This window comes from Heptranchias perlo, chromosome 27 (assembly GCF_035084215.1).
Source record: "Heptranchias perlo isolate sHepPer1 chromosome 27, sHepPer1.hap1, whole genome shotgun sequence".
Taxonomy (NCBI): domain Eukaryota; kingdom Metazoa; phylum Chordata; class Chondrichthyes; order Hexanchiformes; family Hexanchidae; genus Heptranchias; species Heptranchias perlo.
Window position 1 is genome coordinate 27,099,620 of NC_090351.1, and position 19,218 is coordinate 27,118,837.

The following is a 19,218-nucleotide window of genomic DNA, read 5'->3' on the forward strand; positions in this document are numbered from 1 at the left end:
ACTCGCAGCCACCAGCTCAGAGACTGACACTGCGCGTACTTTAGAGGCTAGGATAGAGGAGGGATTTGCACGTGGTGAGACACCGGGCATAAGTGCACAGGAGCTGGGGTGGTGGGGGGGGGGGGGGGTGGATACCGCAGGTGCCAGCTCGCCGGAGGGCAAGGTCGCACACTAGTTCTTCTGCAGAAGAGTCAGATGAGGACTTCGATGGGCCAGGCTACAGAAGAAGGCTGATGGGCATACACAACCAAATGCTTGGTGCACTGAAAAGCCTGCCAGAAAGCCTGCACACAATGTCAAGGGGCATTGAGAAGTTCAGCTCCAACTTGACACACGGCTTTACGCAGAGCTAGGAGCCCATCCTGAAGTTGGGCCCTCCTGGCCCAGAGCTGTTGGAGGTCGTCCTCAAAGGCCATCTGCATGCTCCTCAATTGAAGGTCAGCAGCCTTCCACCACCCATGCTCCAGCTACTGGGGTTGCACCTTGTAGGAGCACGAGGAAAGGAAAAAGCACATGAATGACAGGCACTAAGGGAATGCACAAGGGTGAATAGTCTCATGTTGTTTCAATCATTTCATGTGTTAATTTATAAATTTTAGGATTTGAATTTGCATTTGGTGGTGGTTTATATTTCTCTGATGAGCTGAGGAAGGAAGCAATGTGTAATCATAAGGAGAACGATTTGATGGTCATGTGGGAGAGGAAAGTTAAGGAGTGTGGGACTGTTGGTGAATTGGGAGGTGTCCTTGATGTTACTGTTGTCGCTTATTAATCATCTGATCATGCAGAGCCCTGGCAGACAGGGCCTGTCTACCTTGTTGCCTCCCTGCCTCTTCCTCCACTTCCTGCTGCACTTCCTCCTCCGTCTCTTCCTCCTCCTCCGCCTATGATGTGCTCGATGATGTTCCGTGTGGCAGCACGGCTCTCATTGTATGCCTGCTCTGCATGTGAGCGTGTGTTCTGGACTGGAGTTATGAGCCACTTCATGAGGGGATAATCCTTGTCGCCCAGTAGCCAGCCTTTGACTTGCCGTGCTAGTTGAAATATAGGTGGCACGTTGAACTGCTGCAGGATGAAGGAATCATAACTGCTGCTAGGATAACGAACATTAACCTGCATGATGTGCTGCGTGTGGTCGCACACCAGCTGCACATTGAGGGAATGGAATCCCTTTCTGTTCATGAAGATGGCCGAGTTCAGATGTGGAGCACACATGGTAATATGCATGCAGTCAGTGACATCCTACACCATGAGGAAGCCTGCAATGCAAACAAACCCTTGTGCTTGCTCATGCTGCTTGTCTTTGACAAGAGGGAACATAATGAATCTGTTTGAGTGCGTACAGAGCCTTCGTGACCTCCCTTATACAGCGGTGCACTGTAAACTGAGAGATGTTGCTTATATCTCCAACAGCAGCCTGAAAGGAGCCACAGCCATAAAAACTAAGCACGGTTACCGTGACAGCCACAGGCAATGCTGTTCTTGCCCTGCTCTGAGGCTGCAATTGTGGCTGCAGCAGTTGACAAATCTCAATCACGACCTCTTTCTTGAACCGTGGCTGTCAGATTCACTAGTTGTCGCTGAAGTTGAGCTAAGAGAATTGTTCCCTGAAGGCCGTCGTTGGATAGGGCCTCCTCCTCCCTCTTCTGGCAGCTTGCCCTGCTCTGCGTGGCCTCTCTGCATGCTCCCAGTCATGTTTAATTCCCAGAAGAAGCCCTAGCAGGCCACCCAGGTCTGGAAGCAACCTTGTTCAGCACGCTATTTTAAATGCCACTGACATTACTGCACGACCAGCCAGACCAAACTCTATATAATATTGCAACTTTGTCCCAAGTATAGGAAAATTCCACAAACACCCACAATTGTACCAGCAGCCAGAAAAACTAATGCAGCAACTAACCTGTAACTCCTGCATGCTCCCTTTAAATTGCACTGGTGGGGGTCCTTCATACCCTTTAACTCCTGTTCAGCTGTGCGTGGTTAGGACAGTGCTCCCGCTGGAGCGGGGAATTCAAAAATGCTGTTGGCTGCTTCAAATCAGCGTTGCGCACTGATTAACGTCATAATCTCCCTACTTTACATGCTGCCAACGTTTGTTAGGTGCGCATGCGCAAACACCTTTGACGAGATGGTGTCCTGCACACGTCATGCTGGAAGTGTGCGTGCGCATCTTGGACGCCATTTTCAGGGCTTAGGCGTCTGCGTAGCGCCTACAGAACAGGCGCTATGCGGCCCAATTTAGCCCTCTACATGCTTGTCATTACTGTTGGCAGACAAATACTTAGAATTGTTCATGTGATATTCCTCCGCTCATTATTTTCACCTACAGGTTGACTCCTCAATTAAAATAGTGGACAAAATATCATATAAATGTGTTAAGCATTTGTCCAGTGTAATTTCTAGCTTTATAATTAATTTTTCAATTGATTCCAGGAATATTGGAGAAGATTTGCTCTCTGCATTATGCGTGGTGAAATTGGAAGCCAGTTGTTTAGAAAAAGGTTTATGATTTTGTTGGACATTGCACAGAGAAAATCTTCCTCCTGTCATAAATTAAATAATCTGTACATCGTATTTTATTCTAAATCTATTTAAAAAAAATTGTTGGCAGATATTGTGATAGAAAGTAAATATCCATTAAAGCAGCATAATCAACAGATTCACTCTCTGCACTCAGTGTACCTTTTTTGAGAGTTTTCTCCCGATATTTCATATCCTGAAGTAAATTATCCTCTGTTAAGATTTATTATTCCATTGTTCAAAATTAAAGCTGTCAGGAAGCAACCAGACTGAACGCTCAATTGGTGCATTTACACATTGACCTTTAGAAATGCGCTGGTCCCTTGCCAGACCTTTGTCTGAAATGTTCAAGCTGTGTAATGAATGAGCTGAACCATATTGGTCTGCCAACACTTGGTGCAATATATACAGCCTGATATCTCCTGCAGAAATTCTGCCAGATGAATAAAATAAATTTAGCATTCGTTGTCACTAATGCATGCTCATTATTATTTTCTACCACTATTTTAAGTAACGCAGTTAGTAATTTTTTGGTGGACAAGTGCTCCGCTTGGCTGGAGACAAACTGCCCAGGTTTGGCAGTATTGCAGCACCTTAGGAAAGGGCTTTATTTAGTGCTGCCTGTTTCATCCATCTACCCAGCAAGTGCCTGTCCGTGGATAATGCTGTCCCCTTCCAGAGTGTCATTTCTTTCCAGCTGTTAACACCAGTATCAATCAAACATGGTGCAAACATTTAATGTGTTGCTTCCAAAGTAATATTAGCAAAGCATAGAACGAACAAGAAATGACAAAACGAGAACATTTATTTAGGGACAGATATTAGTGAAGTATTAAATTCTGCCCATAGCATAGGTTTCAGTTTCAGACCTGGACTAATACCAGGGCTCATTATCTAGGGGGCAATTTGAAGCATCAGCTGCTCAGATATATTGAGCAAAGAAATCACCACAGAGTCCATAACACAATGTTGATTTATGAATGGCTGGAAAATCTAGCCCCATATTGTTGAACTTGTTTCTGCTAAATTTCACTTCTGATCATCGACATTTTTGAGCAGAATGGCCTGAATGCTCATCTTATCTACCCAAAGAGAGTTAAAATCATTGTCTATTGTTATTTTTCCCAATACAAAGGACCCTTTCTACCAACAACTTGCAGTTTTGTCCATTTTCATTGTTATGGATTTAAACTGAGAAATATCGAATGGGATGATGCTAAATGACTACTTTCTATTTTTAATGCTGATTTTGTACTAAAGTAAGCAAAGTGCTCGCTTGGAGAGATTAAACCCCCTTCAATTTGCAAAGATCAGGTTTGTGCTACTGGAACTTTGAGTTTGATGCTTGGTGGTAGCAGGAATGACACAAATGGCTCTCACAAAGCCACATCAGTGGTGCTTCATTTCAGTGTTAATCAGGCTTACGGCAATTTCCAATTCAGTGCAAGCCTGCGCACAATGACGAGACATGGAGGAGTCCATAGAGGGTGATTTGATGGTCGTGGGAGAGGATGGGTGGGGAGTGTAGGACTGTTGGTGACTTGGGAGATGTTGTTGAGGTTACTGATATTGCTTATGAATAAGGTAAGCATGCAGAGCCCTGGCAGACAGGGCCTGTGCACCTTGATGCCACCTTGCGTTTTCCTCCACTTCCTCCTCCTTCTCCTCCTCCTCCTCAGTCTCTTCCTCTGACTCAGGGTCTTGCTGGATAGACGGCAGCAAGGACTGATCCCTCATCAGGGCGAGGTTGTGCAACAGGGCACAATTTCAAAATTTGCAGATGACACAAAACTTGCAAGGGTAGTGAACAGTGAGGAGGATAGTAATAGACTTCAAGAGGATATAGACAGGCTGGTGGAATGGGCGGACACATGGCAGATGAAATTTAACGCAGAAATATGCATGGTGTTGCATTTTGGTAGGAAGAACGAGGAGAGGCAAATTCAACTAAAGGGCACAATTCTAAAAGAGGTAAAGGATCAGAGATCTGGGGGTATATGTACATAAATCATTGAAGGTGGCAGGGCAGGTTGAGAAAGCGTACGGGATCTTGGGCTTTATAAATAGAGGCATAGAGTACAAAAGCAAGGAAGTCATGATGAACCTTCATAAAACACTGGTTCGGCCACAGCTGCAGTATTGTGTCCAGTTCTGGGCACCGAACTTTAGGAAAGATGTGAAGGCCTTTGAGAGTGTGCAGAAGAGATTTACTAGAATGATTCCAGGTATGAGGGACTTTAGTTACGTGGATTGACTGAAGAAGCTGGGGTTGTTCTTCTTGAAACAGAGAAGGTTGAGAGGAGATTTGATAGAGGTATTCAAAACCGTGATGGGTCTAGACAGAGTAGAGAGAGAAACTGTTGCCATTGGCAGAAGGGTCAAGCACCAGAGGACATAGATTTAAGATGATTGTCAAAAGAACCAAGGTGACAGGAGGAAAAACTTTTTTTTACACATCGAGTGGTTAGGATCTAGAATGCACTACCTGAGGGGGTGGTGAAGGCAGACTCATTCACGGCTTTCAAAAGGGAACTGGATTAGTACTTGAAAGGAAAAAAATTTGCAGGGCTACGGGGATAGGGCAGGGGAGTGGGACTGGCTAAATTGCTCTTGCATAGAGCTGGCGTGGACTCAATGGGCCGAATGGCCGCCTTCTGTGCTGTAACCTTTCTATGATTCTATGAATCTTGACACTCGCTCATTGAAGTACTGCAGGGCTCCACCAGAACAATCCAGGCAGCAGAAGCGTTGCTTTAGAATGCCTATGGTGTGCTCGACCACGTTTAGTGTGGCCGCATGGCTCCCATTGTATGCCTGCTCTGCATGTGTGCATGCCAGACCGGAGTCATGAGCCACCTCATGAGGGGATAGCCCTTGTCACCAAGTAGCCAGCCTTTGACTTGCCGAGCTAGTGCAAAGAGAGTGGGACGTTGGACTGCCGCATAATGAAGGTGTCATGACTGCTGCCACAGTAGCGGGCATTGATCCGCATGATGCGCTGCGTGTGGTCGCACACCAGCTGCACATTGAGGGAATGGAATCCCTTTCTGATCGTGAAGATGGCCGAGTTCAGATGTGGAGCATGCATGGCAATATATGTGCAGTTAATGGCTCCCTGCACCATGGGGAAGCCTGCAATACGAGCAAACCCTTGTGCTCGCTTGTTCTGCTTCTCTCTGTCGAGGGAATGTGATGAACCTGTTGAGCAGCTCGTACAGTGCCTGAGTGACCACCCCTATGCAGCAGTGCGCTGCAAACTGAGATGTTGCTCACATCGCCAGCAGAGGCCTGAAGGGATCCAGAGCCATAAAAGTTCAGCACCACAGGTTACCTTGACAGCCACAGGCAATGCTGTCCTTGCCGTGCTCTGAGGCTGCAATTGTGGCTGCAGCAGTTGACATATCTCCATCACGACCTCCTCCTCCCTCCCTTCGCAACTTGACCTGCTCTGCGTGGCCCCTCTGCATGCTCCCAGCCATGTTCATTGCCCAGCGAGAGCCCTAGCAGGCCACCCATTGTTGCCAGGAATCCTGTTCGGCACACTGTTTTAAATGACACCAACAGTAATGCTGGACCTGCCAAACCACTCTCTTTATATACTATGGCAACTCTCTCCAAGTATAGGAAGCTTCAACAAACACGTACAATTGTACCAGCAGCCAGAAGCAATAATCCAGCAACTAACCTGCAAGATTCCTTTAAATAGCGCTGGTGGGGCGTCCTCCAGGCCGTCTAAGACCTGTTCAGCTGTTCGTGGTTAAGACAGTGCGTTGGCTGGAGAATTGAGTGCCAAAATGGTATCAATCCCTTTAAATCAGCATTGCACACTGATGTAATGCATATCTCCTTACTATACATGCTGCTGGCATTCGTTACTTGCGCCTGCACCAAGGTGGTGTCTGACACATGTCATGCCAGAAGCGTGCATATGCATTCTGGACGCCATTTTGGGACCTTGGGAGGCCGCGTAGCGCCTGAAAAATGAGCACTACATGGCCCAATTTATAGCCCACTATTCTTTCCTTTTGTATTCCTCTTTGCCCATTGTTTAATGCTAATCATTCTGGAGGTACTGTGCTGCCTTAAAACAGGTGGTAACATTTTTAAGAAAAAATTCTTTAGAATTAAATTTAAAAAACTTTGAGCATGGTTCTAGAGACATTGAAATTTGAGGCATCATTGTATTTTGTTCTCATGAACTGCTTTTAAAGTGATTTTGTTGAGAGGAAGGGATTTTTTTTTTCCCTGTTCTCAGTTCACTCTTCTAGTCTGCTATTGCTTTGTTGTATGAAATAATGGAATATTATAAAATGAGAAGCAAAGTGATGGTTAATTGTAATAAATTGCTTTGTACCTCACCCTCTTTCTTCCGGAGGTAAATCTTAGTATTATATTTTCATGTTTTTTTTACCCCGTGTAATTGAAATTCGCCATGTGCTGCTTGCTGTAGGGGACAATTTGTTAGTCGTGCAGGAGTGTGACAGCAGCTTAATCTGTCCCGCTCTCTGCCAGGGTGCATTCATTTATTTCAGTAGAAAATGTCAGCGTAAAATTAGAAAGCAGCCGTTTAACGGCAGATGCACAAATAAGTGCTTGAAGGTGACATATGTTCTAATTCTGTGTTCTTACTTTCATGCTTTCTTTGGCAGAATTGTGTGTGAAATGGGGGAGGCGAGGCCTCACAAAGAATCTGGTCCCGTGCAGCTCTGTGTTGGGGAGTGTAAGCCTGAATTTATGACCAAGTCGACACAGCAGTACACTTTTGTGGTGAGTTAATCCGAGAATAAGAGTGGCTCAGTGACCAGCTGAGAAATGCCATTCTTTCACAAAACCCACCCCAGGAGAGTAAAAAGAGAAATTAGATTTCATGTCTTTTGTACAATGTACTGTATATTTTAGAATTTACTTCTATTTTATAATTACTGCATAATGTGGCATCACCTAATTAGTGCTTCCTAATTTACCTCATCTTTTCTCCTCTTCTTACAGTATGGGCTTTCGTTCTTCACATAGGTTTCTTAGCTGTTAAATTTCCGTTTCAGCTACTCCACTCCCATTGTAGTTACTATCCACTCTAACTACACGTACTAACAAACAGCTTAAGACTTGACCTCAACATTTATTGATGTTCTCGACTGTGGCATCAGCATTTAATGTACTCAAAATTTTCTTTCTGTCACATATATTTTGGACAGCCAGAAATTATCACTTAAGTGCTTCAGTGTCCTGATCAGACACTCAATGTACATTGTACTTTCTCGGGTTTTTTTGTGCAAATAGGGAATGCAATGAAACTTTCTATATTTTTGTGTTCACTGTTTACATGCAGGATTTTTTTTTTAAATCTGAGATTATAATATATTTACGATATGCAGTTTAATTTCACGTTGTTTCTCTGCTGTAGCTTTTATGTTTCTCTTTCCCTCTGCTGTTTCTGTTTCTCTCTGTCTTTACTGTTGTCTCCATCTTCCGTGTTTCTGGGGTGTGCTCTCTCCTGTTTGCTTCTGTGTCCTGTTATCTCCCTCTCGCTCTTTCTCCTATTTGTCTCTGTGTGCTGTTAACACTTTTTTTTTCTCTCTATGCTTCTCTATTATTTCCCTGGTCTATTCTTTCTTCAAATAAAGTTTTTGCGCAAAAGATTTCATGGAAAATGCCAAAGCTTACAGAAACAAGAGAACCTTAATTTATATATTAGGTGCAGCTGCGACAAAAAAGATTGGTATAGTTTAGTCTGAAAGCTGAAAGTTTTGCTGAATTTCTTCATGAGGTACTGCTGGTTCATTGCTGGCAGGTAAAATGGTGTATGGTATGCATAAACACACTGCACGAGTATGAACATACATCAATGTCTTCATGTGCCAAAACATTGATTTCCCTGAGGATCGTTGAAGGCATTCTTTTCAGAATATTGCCTTTAGGAATTTCTGTGAAAGCTGAAATCCATCATTTTTGTACAATACGAAATAGTTAAATAGCTGAATCGTCCAACCTAAATTTGTTTTTTTAATTAAATATGGCATTTGGCATTGGCATTTTTTTGTTGGAAGTGATAAATTTGTTGGCATTTTCACTTAAAAAAAAAAATTACATTTTGCAAGAACGGGCTGAACTGTGTTTTCCCAACTTATTTTACCTCTGCTTTCCAAACACTTTCACAAATTCTCAATTTCCTCCATACTGAATGTGCTTCCCGAACCATCAAAGAACATTCTGAATATTTGATTAGCGTTACAATAAGTGGGTGATTCAATTCTGGTGAAACAAACATAGATGACACTGTTTGAAATAAAATTATTCAGATTGCCTTTAGTAAAACACACCAGATCTGGAACCATGTTGAGAGAGTGAGAATAAATTGAGTAGATTCTTTTAAAATCACCTTTCCTCTAATGTACATCAGAAGCTATTATTTATTTTTGTTAGTTAATCATTTAATAAGGAAAAAAATAGGAGCTTAAATGTGCTCCACTGCCCAGGGCGCATTTGTTTATTGTCTTTTATTATTCCGAAAGATAATGCAGCTCCAAGGGCCTTTCAGGTTGCCTCTGATATACAGCATTGCAAAACCAACTGTATAATGCAGAAGGAAGTCTATTCAAGCTGATACTGCTGGTGGTAAATGTTAAATGAATGAAGAAGAGGGCAAGTCATTGAAGGTATTCTTTTCAAGCCTTCAAAGGTGACAGCCTTCAGAGATATGTAGATTCTACCCAAGGCGCTCGGGAAGAGAGAAGAAGCAAAGTTAATAAATGTAAGCCAAGGAACTTTGGTTACGTTATCATAAGAGTGATTCATCTTACAAAGAAACTCCTCATAGTATCAGTTGGCACAAATTAGAGAAGTAATTTTATTTTGAATCAGTTTTCGTCTCGAGTTCTCTAAGTGTATGCCTTTGTTTTCTCTCCTTCCTTTCACAGAAGCCTTCTCTGAAGGACCTGAGCCCGAATCGAGGTCCTGAGTCTGGTGGAACAATGGTAACAATTACTGGAAAATACCTTAGTGCTGGCAGCAATGTCAATGTGATGTTTGGTAATCAAACCTGTGAGTTTTACAGGTGAGAGAAAAGGAAGTGTGGTACACAGATTTACCTTAATTCCAAAAACTTGAAAATTTCTCAGCATTGCGTTGGAATTACTCTGGTGCGCTAATAGAAGCAGTTTATTTTCATTTATTGAGTGAGCTGAGTTGTAATCATAAATTCATACTAATATATTCTACATCAGTGAGAGAACCCAGCTTGAATACCAGCTCTGGAAATCTCAGAAGCCCCAACTTACAGATGTAAGGGAACTAATGAATCGCTGGGAATGATTACAAGGCCATATTTTATTGACAGATTCAGATATGATAAATTGTGGGAGTAAAGCCCGAGAAGTTTAACTGTCCTCTGAAAGGCGAGCATTACCTTAATATCACCCTCATGTATTCATTTTTTTTAGATTATGTATATTGTAGACATGGTGAGGTAAATTTGGTCTGTTTTGGTTGCTATCAGCCAAAGTGAATAGTTCCTATAATTCAAGTATATTAAAGGGCAACGCAGCGATTAATAGTTATGATATAATTAGTGCAAGTATATCTACTTATAAATTTATAATCAACTATTAGAAGTAACAAAATCAGTATATAGAATAGGCAATAATTTAGAATGCTAATCATAAAATACAAAGGGACTAAGCTTGCCCAGCACTGTTATTTCAACCAATGGTAGCATTGATCCACTAGTAAACAAATGATGAGTTCATTGAGTAGATTTGTGTCATTTGTGGCCCTATCACGTAGGGTTGCTAGCTGCAGTGCTCCCAGATTTATTATAGCCATACTGATCATGTAAAACCCATGCAGTTAGCAAAGAGAAAAGAAACTTTAATCTTTCAAGTCTGGATTAGATTCACTCCAATGACAGAGGTGCTGTGCTAATTGATGGGAGCAGGAAGTTACAAAGGGACATAGATAGATTAAGTGAGTAAGCTAAACTGTGACAACTGAAGTTCAATGTGGGGAAGTGTGAGGTCACCCAATCTGAAGTCAAGAAAGGCAATTTGTATTATTTTCTAAATGTTGAGAAACTAGAATCTGTGGAGGAGCAAAGAGATTTGGATGTCCATGTATAAACATCACTTAAAAACTAGTGGCCAGGTACAAAATCAATCAAAAAGGCTAATGGAATGTTGGCCTTTATCTCAAGGGGGCTGGAATACAAAGGGGAAGAAGTTATGTTTCAGTTGTATAGAGCTTTGGTCAGACCCCATCTAGTTTACTGTGTTCAATTCGGGGCACCACATTTCAGGAAGGATATATTGGCCTTGGAGGGGGTGCAGCACAGATTCACCAGAATGATACCAGGGCTGAAAGGGTTAAATTATGAGGACAGATCGCATAAACTCTGCTTGTATTCCCTTGAGTATAGAAGATTGTGGTGTTTAAAATAATAAAAGAATTCGATAGGGTAGATAAAGAAAAACTATTTCCTCTGGTGGGGCAGTTCAGAACAAGAGGGCATAATCTTAAAATTAGAGCCAGGCCATTCAGGAATGAAATCAGGAAGCACTTCTTCACACAAAGTAGTACAAATCTGGATCACTCTTCCCCAAAAGACTGTGGATACTAGGTCAGTTGGAATTTTCATGACTGAGATTGATAGATTTTTGTTAGGTAAGGGTATCAAGAGATATGGAGCAAAGACGGTTAAATGGGGTTGAGGTACAGATCAGCCATGATCTAATTGCATGGCGGAACAAGCTCGAGGGGCCTACACCTGTTCCCATATTCCTGTGTGCTGTCAAGCAACAACACCCAGATACCCTGCTGTCCATTTGTAGCCCAGAACATTTACTTAAAGGTAACAAAGCAAAAGATATTCTAAATGTTTTACCACTCTTTTTCCTGTTAAAACAATGTCCCCTTTGTGCAGCTGACCACTTAAAGTAAGGAATCTGTGTCCACACCCAATAAGCGGAAATTAGACCTACCAGCAAAGCAGTTAATGTCTTCCAGTTTTACTTAGTACAAACTATTCTTCTTTTGGGCTCCGACGAATCAAATCTAATCTTGACTTTATATTTAAGTCATTGGTTAATACTTTATTTGATTGACAGATGCCTATTCCTTTCTGATTTTATTTCTTCAACGTTTAAAATAAAAACCCTTACCTAGGTGTAAATCTGTCTCGGTGAAACAGTTCAAGTAGTCTGTTGACATTTCCTGCATCATGGATAAAAGGAAGTCAGTTGATAAATATTGCAATTTTAACCTGTCTGTTCTTTGGCCTGATGAAAGGATCATTTTTTAATTGATAAATCCTGTCATTTTTTTTAAAATCAAAAAAATATTTTAGGCTTATAGATAATAGGATTGAAGTTTATTTTTTAATCTTGGTTACTATGCTGTTTTTTGGTTAATCGCTGCATCAAGTCAAACTGGTATTGTATAGGTTTGAATAGGCTACGGACCAAATGCTGGAATATGGGATTAGAGTAGACAGGGCTGATGGCCGGCGCGGACACGATGGGCCGAAGGGCCTCTATCCGTGCTGTATAACTCTATGACTCTATGAAAGTGCCTAAAGACAGTTTAAATCTGTGTTTAGACTTGCATTATTGTTATGCACCATTGAACATTTGATAGAATAGCACATCTCATCTGTGTCTTTTCATGTGGAAGAACATACAAAGCAAATGCAGTGGAATAAAGATTTGAACAGAATTATCAAAAATATTTAGTCAATTTATCCTCATGTCAATCAGAATTTAGCACTGCACTGTAAGCATGTCGGTAAAATGCAAGCTTTAAGTGAGGTTAAATTTACCATAATTTCTACATTTATGTGAGGTCTGGCAGCATAGTGGATTTCAGTGCTGCCCTTTATTTCTGGCACCTAGCTTCAGATCTAGCACAGACAGGCACAAACGTGTCTCCAATGTTTGTTTGTTAAATATCCTAAACAAAATGAGTTAGGTTGATTTCAACCCAGTTTCCTGTCACTATAATTTGATACAAATTGAGCAACTGTATTCCAAGTTGACCATTAGGATGGCTGGTACATCTTCCTGTGAGCTTGAGATAAATGATTCTGCCTTGAAGAAAGTCCAGTGGGAGTCCTGAAATGCAGCTGATTCCTAGCTTCAAAGAACAAAAATATTGTTTTCCCCAGCACAGTCATCCCTCACCTAGCTCAGTTTAAAAATGAAGCTTTTGTCTTTTTGAATAAGTACCATATTTTCTCCATTTTGCATAGAAAAACTTTGTTTTCATATGACTTCTTACAATTGGCAGGACCCCTTGATCTTGGAACTGGTGTTCCTTTGTTCTTAGTTCAAAAAGATCCACACGGGCTATAGGGAAATAATTTTATGTCCTGTGCCCTCAAGAGAAGGTGGAAGGCATTCCACTTAACAGCGTTGGTGAAGTTGGTCAATGGCATTGTAAGTGCAGTGCATTTTTATTTTGGCTGTATGCTACCACTCAACTAAGTGGACAGGCAGGGAATATGCTCTCAGTGGCCAACATGCTGCCCTACTGTGTTGCTCTGTGGTGCAGCATTACAAAAGGCAGTGTCAATGACCTCAAGATTTTGAAGAAATTACTGGCACTACTGGGAAATAAAATCCATGCTGTTTTAGACACATTATTGTTAATTGTGTTAAATCATAAATTGCTTTCAGATCTTGAAATTGTGGGGTCTCTGCCCTTTTAGCCCTGCAGCTGCATTTCTGCAAAAAAAAACAGACTGAGATGGATACTTGGGAGTTAAGTTAAGTTTTACAAGGCTGTAACTAAATCAGGTAATTCAGGTGATATCAAAAATCATTAGAGTAGAGCTTGTGAAGATTATAATGTCATTTAAACCCTGTGATTCGGTTACAGCCTTTAACTCATTCCCTGGTAACATTTATATTGTGTTTGTTTTTAAGGTTTGAAAGCTTGCTGCTTTTGGAAAAGTTGCAGTGTTTTAGTTCAGTGCCCAATGATAGATAAAGAAGAATATTAAATTATTTTGTGACATTGTTACTGCAAATTTACAGTAAAGTAATCTTTAGTGGGTTGCAGAAATTCTACATATAGGATATACTGGAAAAATTACAGATTTTCCAATCACTTTACTGAATATTGTAAAATCAGAAACTATTCTAAAATTTCTTACATTTTATTTGTACTTCAAGCAGTGGAAAATTGCAGAAAGCATTTGCGGATGGTAAATGTTGAAAAATTTGCATAGTTTGAAAATGACTCTACCAAGGATGTTCAGCACTTGATGAGTTTAATACCTAGTAATTAAAGAGGCAGCTTGAATGTGGAAAAGAGAAAGCCAGGGAAATTTAATTTCTTTGCAAAATGCCACTTACCTTGGCCAATGCTGATTCAGATTCAGAACAAGAAATGCCATGTTTACTATATGAAACTATTGACCAATGCGATATATTAAGGAAAGATTTGGTCTGTACTCAGGCACAGAGCGGTATGTTAGTCAATAAGCTCTTAATATAGAACCGATCTGTATTCCATTAGAAATAATGCAGTTTGATTTCTGGCTGAGTGCCACAGGCTGAAAGAGTTTAATGAGATCCACACTAATTACAGCTTTCTATTTTCAATCTCCTCTGATGAACAGAGTTGAACAGAATAGAATTACATGAAAATAGTCCTGACAGGCTAATAATAATCTGAATAGCTAATTACAGAAGAATTCGAGGTAGCTCAGACTGGTGGCAGGAACACAAAATACAGCCTTTATTATATGACCCATCCTACTGTAATACTGCATGGGTTGCCCAAGGCTTGCAGGATACCATGGCTCTTCCGTGCATTCCAAATTTGCAAATGTTCTTTCTCTAATATGTACTACAGTGGAAAACCCCAGCACTGCTGTACAGATAATAGACTTGTAACATGATACAACTAGCACTGTGATGCTGCATTAATGGCTCCCTCTGCAGTGCTTATGACTTGTCTGCTTTTGTTGAATGTACTAATTGCAGTTCTCATCAATCAGTGTGCGCTACTAATCCCACTTGGTGACACTTACAGTATGTAAGCAAATGTCCATTTTAAGAGCTGCGGGAAATGATTTTTTTTGTGTGTTAGAAAAGAGAAAGCCAACATTTCATCCTGCGTTCTTATGACCTGGAGTCTGAAAATTTCAAGCTGGTTATTGACCTGAAATTGACCTCAGCAACTTACAAACTACCACAATTATCTGAATTCCCACAGGGAGGACTTGAGCAGTATCGTTAAAGGGAAAGGCCAGGGTAGCAATGAAACATCATAACCATGCTGCAGACTCTTAAACTCCATGAGCAATGCCAGGGGAGATCCAAGAGTATTACATAAAATAACTAACTAAGTGAGAATAAAAGACTGGTCACTATCTCAGGAATTTGGATGAACAAGTGGGCAGTGAAATTTATTTATAAGATAATATATATGCAGTCAATTGACTAAGTCAGCCATAATGGTATTTCCCAATTTATATTAATTTCACTGGATGCAATCAACACTTCTGAGATTTACTTATTTGTGGAAAGTCCCATTATATTGCAACATATTCCAGTTCACAATGCCCGTCAGGGAGCTACAGTAAACTCATTCCACATTTGAAGTTGCTAAGAATTATCAAATCATGCAGACAGATTTAGACTTGAGTATTCTTGATTCCAGGAGTGCTTGCAATCATGCTATAAAAGCTTTTTTTTATTATTAGGTTGCCCTGATATGTCACAGTAATAATTTGTGCAATAAGTACAGATTAGGGTTGAAGGAGTACCTTGGTCGTTCCTAACCTTGTTACATTTAAATTTGAAAAGCTCTTTAACTTATTACTACTGCAGAAACTGTGGCAACTGTAACAATTGCTGTTGTGATGTCAACAATAGCAGGTATTGAGTTGACCAGAGACCCATAAATCATTGGGAATAGAAAAGGAACATTGAGATGGTAAGAGAGAAAATAAGCCCACAGGGACCGGCCTCAAGGTAAAATAGCACTAGTGCAGTTTGTTGGACTGCTCGAACTCCCACACACCATTATGTATTTTCTAATGAATTTTGTACTATTTTCTATACATTTTTGAATATTAGTATTTGAGTACAGATGTCTTCTGTCTATTAACACATAAAATATTTGTATATATCCTTGTTTCTAACTAAATGTTTTTACTTAATTGGCTTCATGCATTTGCTTAATAGCCTGAATGTTGTAATGGAATAAGTCTGGAGCACACTGTTTGGGAGGCAGGGTGGGGGGAATGAGCTGTATTATAATAATGTTGAAACAACCAGCAATGTATATGTTTAAAATCTTTTGGGTCACAGAGTTAGGGTTAGGGTCTTACATTGCCCACTGCAACCGAGGAGACAAGATTGTTCCACCATTTATTTGAATGTGCTGCTTTTCTCCGTTCCTCATTTTCCCCTCCCATAACCACAAAGGAACTAAACACTTTAAACTTCCTTCATAAACAAAGCTATTTCTTACTTAACACCCAGATATAATTCTAGCACTCGATATGCATTAAAGTGAGGCAGTAAATATTAATCCAGAAATGCAAAACCATGATGAATGCATTTATTTGTTTTTCTCAATGTGCTAATGCGAAGCATACAGCTGAGTCCTAAAATAGTTGCAAAAACACCACTACCAGCTCTCAAAAGTATAGGAATATTACAGTGATGGCATCTGTTAGAATATGTGGGATATCAATAGTAAGTGAAAATCTGTATCTAATAATCCCTGTGGTTACTTGGCATAGTTGCACTGGCAGACTTGAGAAGCGGATCCTTTACCCTATTATATTGCAAAGGAACCTGTTCACATTTCTTGCAGAACTGCAACATCGGCTATTAACAGACACACTGCAATGCATTTTTTTAAAAATTATTTTTCCCCCCCCACCCCTTTTATTTTTAAAGGAGGACCGTGTCCGAGATAGTTTGTGTTTCTGCTCCATCTCTTCATGGTCCTGGCAGTGTTCGTGTTTCAGTGAGTGTCGATCGAGCTCAGATGGAGGATAGTCTGCAGTTTGAATTTATTGACGATCCCACTGTCCTACGGATTGAACCAGAATGGAGTATTGCCAGGTACCAGATCTTATGACATCCAAACTTTATCTTACATTGATGCTCAAAATCTTTTATGCACTAAAAATCATACTACAGCAATAAAATTATCGCATTACTTTGGGTGAGTTTATACTACAAATGTAGCATCAAAACAAAATATTTTCTCTTTGCATCAACACTATTGCTCCAGCATAAATGCAGCCTGAATCTGGAGTCAGTTTGACCTGACCCCAGAGTAAAGCAGAATGAGGGAATCTCAGTCCATTTCACCTGAGTCAGATAGAGCCTTAACACGTGATTTAAAGTACACAAGTTTAGTGTCAAAGTGAAGCTAAAACCACTTCACACCAAAGTCAAACTTGAAGTGTAAATGCACCCTTAGACAGGATGAGATATTTCATATAAACTGCTGTATATTCTACTTCATGTAACATTCCACTTTTAGACATATCGGGGAGAATTTTAACCTCCCCCCCCGGCCCCCGCCTCAGGACAGGTGGGCGTGGAGGGTTATGGTGAGGTTAAACATTCAACAGTGTGAAACCCGGCTCCACTTCCAGTTTTAACGGAGGCAGGTTGGGGTGTGGGCGACTCACCTGCTCTCCAGAGTGGGTCCGTAATTTAAATATTTTAATGAGGCTGCCCAGGACTCTGGAAACCTGACAGCTCAAGGGAGTTGAGAACGGGCAGACCTCCTGTGCCTTTCCAGCACTGCTTTCGGGCAAGCCCCCCGAAGAAAACTTGTTTCCCACTCCACGCGATCGGACCCCAGCGATTTCCCGCCCTCTCCCGCCCCATCCGAAGTCTCCCAGCTCCCCCCGATCTCTCCAGCCCCCACTCCCCGGCTGCAGCCTGGCGCCGCAGGCATTCCCGCCCACCAGCTAGCCCGACCTCGCAGGCCTTCCCGCCCAGCAGCCAGCCCGACCTCGCAATCTGGCTAGCTGCCGGCCGGGAAATGGAGTCAAAAAATTTAAATGAGGACTTGTTAAATTCTGGGTTTCCCGCCTGCTACACCCCCTTCTCCCTACCCCACTCCCCCCGGAAATATCGGAGCCATCGTGTCCGAACCTCATATTTTTAAGTAAAGCAATAAAACTCGGAGCTTAGGTGGCAGAATGCTCTTTTATTGATTATTGATGGCTTAAGATTTATGCAGTAACTGTTGAGATTGGCCCGACTAATCTATCTATGGAGATCCCTCTATCTTATGAATGTGTTTTAGGTATAATATTATCACGCTGGTACAGTCGAGCCTTTTTGTTTCTTTCAATTTGCTAAACAAAAAAGTGACTAATCAGCAGGAAGTGGCGGCAGTAGGACCTCTCTCTGATATGATTTTCACTTCCACAGAGTGTTTTCCTCTGGGAAATATCCGAGAATCCCAATGTACGACTATGAAAATTACTATGCAGTAATTCACCTTTTCACACTTCCGCCCATTGCAAGTTTATCAAGACTTTGATTACATTGCCAATTTAAAGCACTGATCCTTTGCAAGGTGACAAACACTTTATATAACTGGCTCATTAAGCAATAGGAAGCGTGTGAATCCCAAACATTGTAGTGGAGATGCTTATAACGAGGATATGCCTGTATATGGCACATACCAGACGTAGGCAATGTGCATATTTCATGGCATATTTGTTTAAGAATCTTTTGAGACCCTAAAAAATGAACACCAAAAGACTTGTAAACATTCAAGAAATATATGGTGTATTTACACTTATTAAGAAGTGACCAAGGAACATTAAGAAAAATTTTATTGATGTCTTTGCTAATGCAGAATATCATTATGCAAAAATTCTATTGGAGTAGAAACAGCTGTTTAAATTCTCTGCTCCACGTGAAGGATTCTTCCTCATTTGTCCAACCTTCAAATGTAAATGAATAGATTAATCATTCAAATAGATGGAAAAAACCATTGGGGCATTAAAAAATCACCAAAAACAAAGAAGAAAATAAAACTAGCTGCAGCCAGTGCCACGGCAATCCATTTGGCACAAGCTAACATAATCAGCCCTGATGTGGAGATGCCGGTGATGGACTGGGGTTGACAATTGTAAACAATTTTACAACACCAAGTTATAGTCCAGCAATTTTATTTTAAATTCACAAGCTTTCGGAGGCTTCCTCCTTCCTCAGGTGAACGTTGTTGGAAATGAAATCCTCGAAATGAAATCGCATTTATAAATCACAGAACAATGCTTGGTGATTACAGACAGTTTTTTCAACTGCCCGTTGCCAAGGCAATCAGTGTGCAGACAGACAGGTTTTACCTACAAGGTCTCCGAATATACAAATCACCAAAAAAAAAGAGATACAGAGATAGAGAGGTAGAAACATAGAAAAGACAGCAACTGACCCGTTATATTAAAAACAGATAACACTTGTTCGCTGGTGGGGTAACGTGTAGCGTGACATGAACCCAAGATCCCGGTTGAGGCCGTCCTCATGGGTGCGGAACTTGGCTATCAATTTCTGCTCGACGATTTTGCGTTGTCGTGTGTCTCGAAGGCCGCCTTGGAGTACGCTTACCCGAAGGTCGGTGGATGAATGTCCATGACTGCTGAAGTGTTCCCCGATTGGGAGGGCACCCTCCTGTTTGGTGATGGTTGCGCGGTGTCCGTTCATCCGTTGTCGC

The 19,218-nt window shown here is 41.2% G+C and overlaps 1 protein-coding gene across 2 annotated transcripts in view; it reads left to right on the forward strand.

The window, feature by feature from the left end:
• Nucleotides 1-19,218, forward strand: part of LOC137344479 (plexin-A2-like) — a 394,264-nt gene that overhangs the window by 291,887 nt on the left and 83,159 nt on the right. For both annotated transcript variants that reach the window (XM_068007472.1, XM_068007473.1), the window contains exons 15-17: nt 7,170-7,287; nt 9,438-9,574; nt 16,428-16,595. In XM_068007472.1, coding sequence (XP_067863573.1) covers nt 7,170-7,287; nt 9,438-9,574; nt 16,428-16,595 — 423 coding nt within the window. The remainder of the gene's footprint in view (nt 1-7,169; nt 7,288-9,437; nt 9,575-16,427; nt 16,596-19,218) is intronic.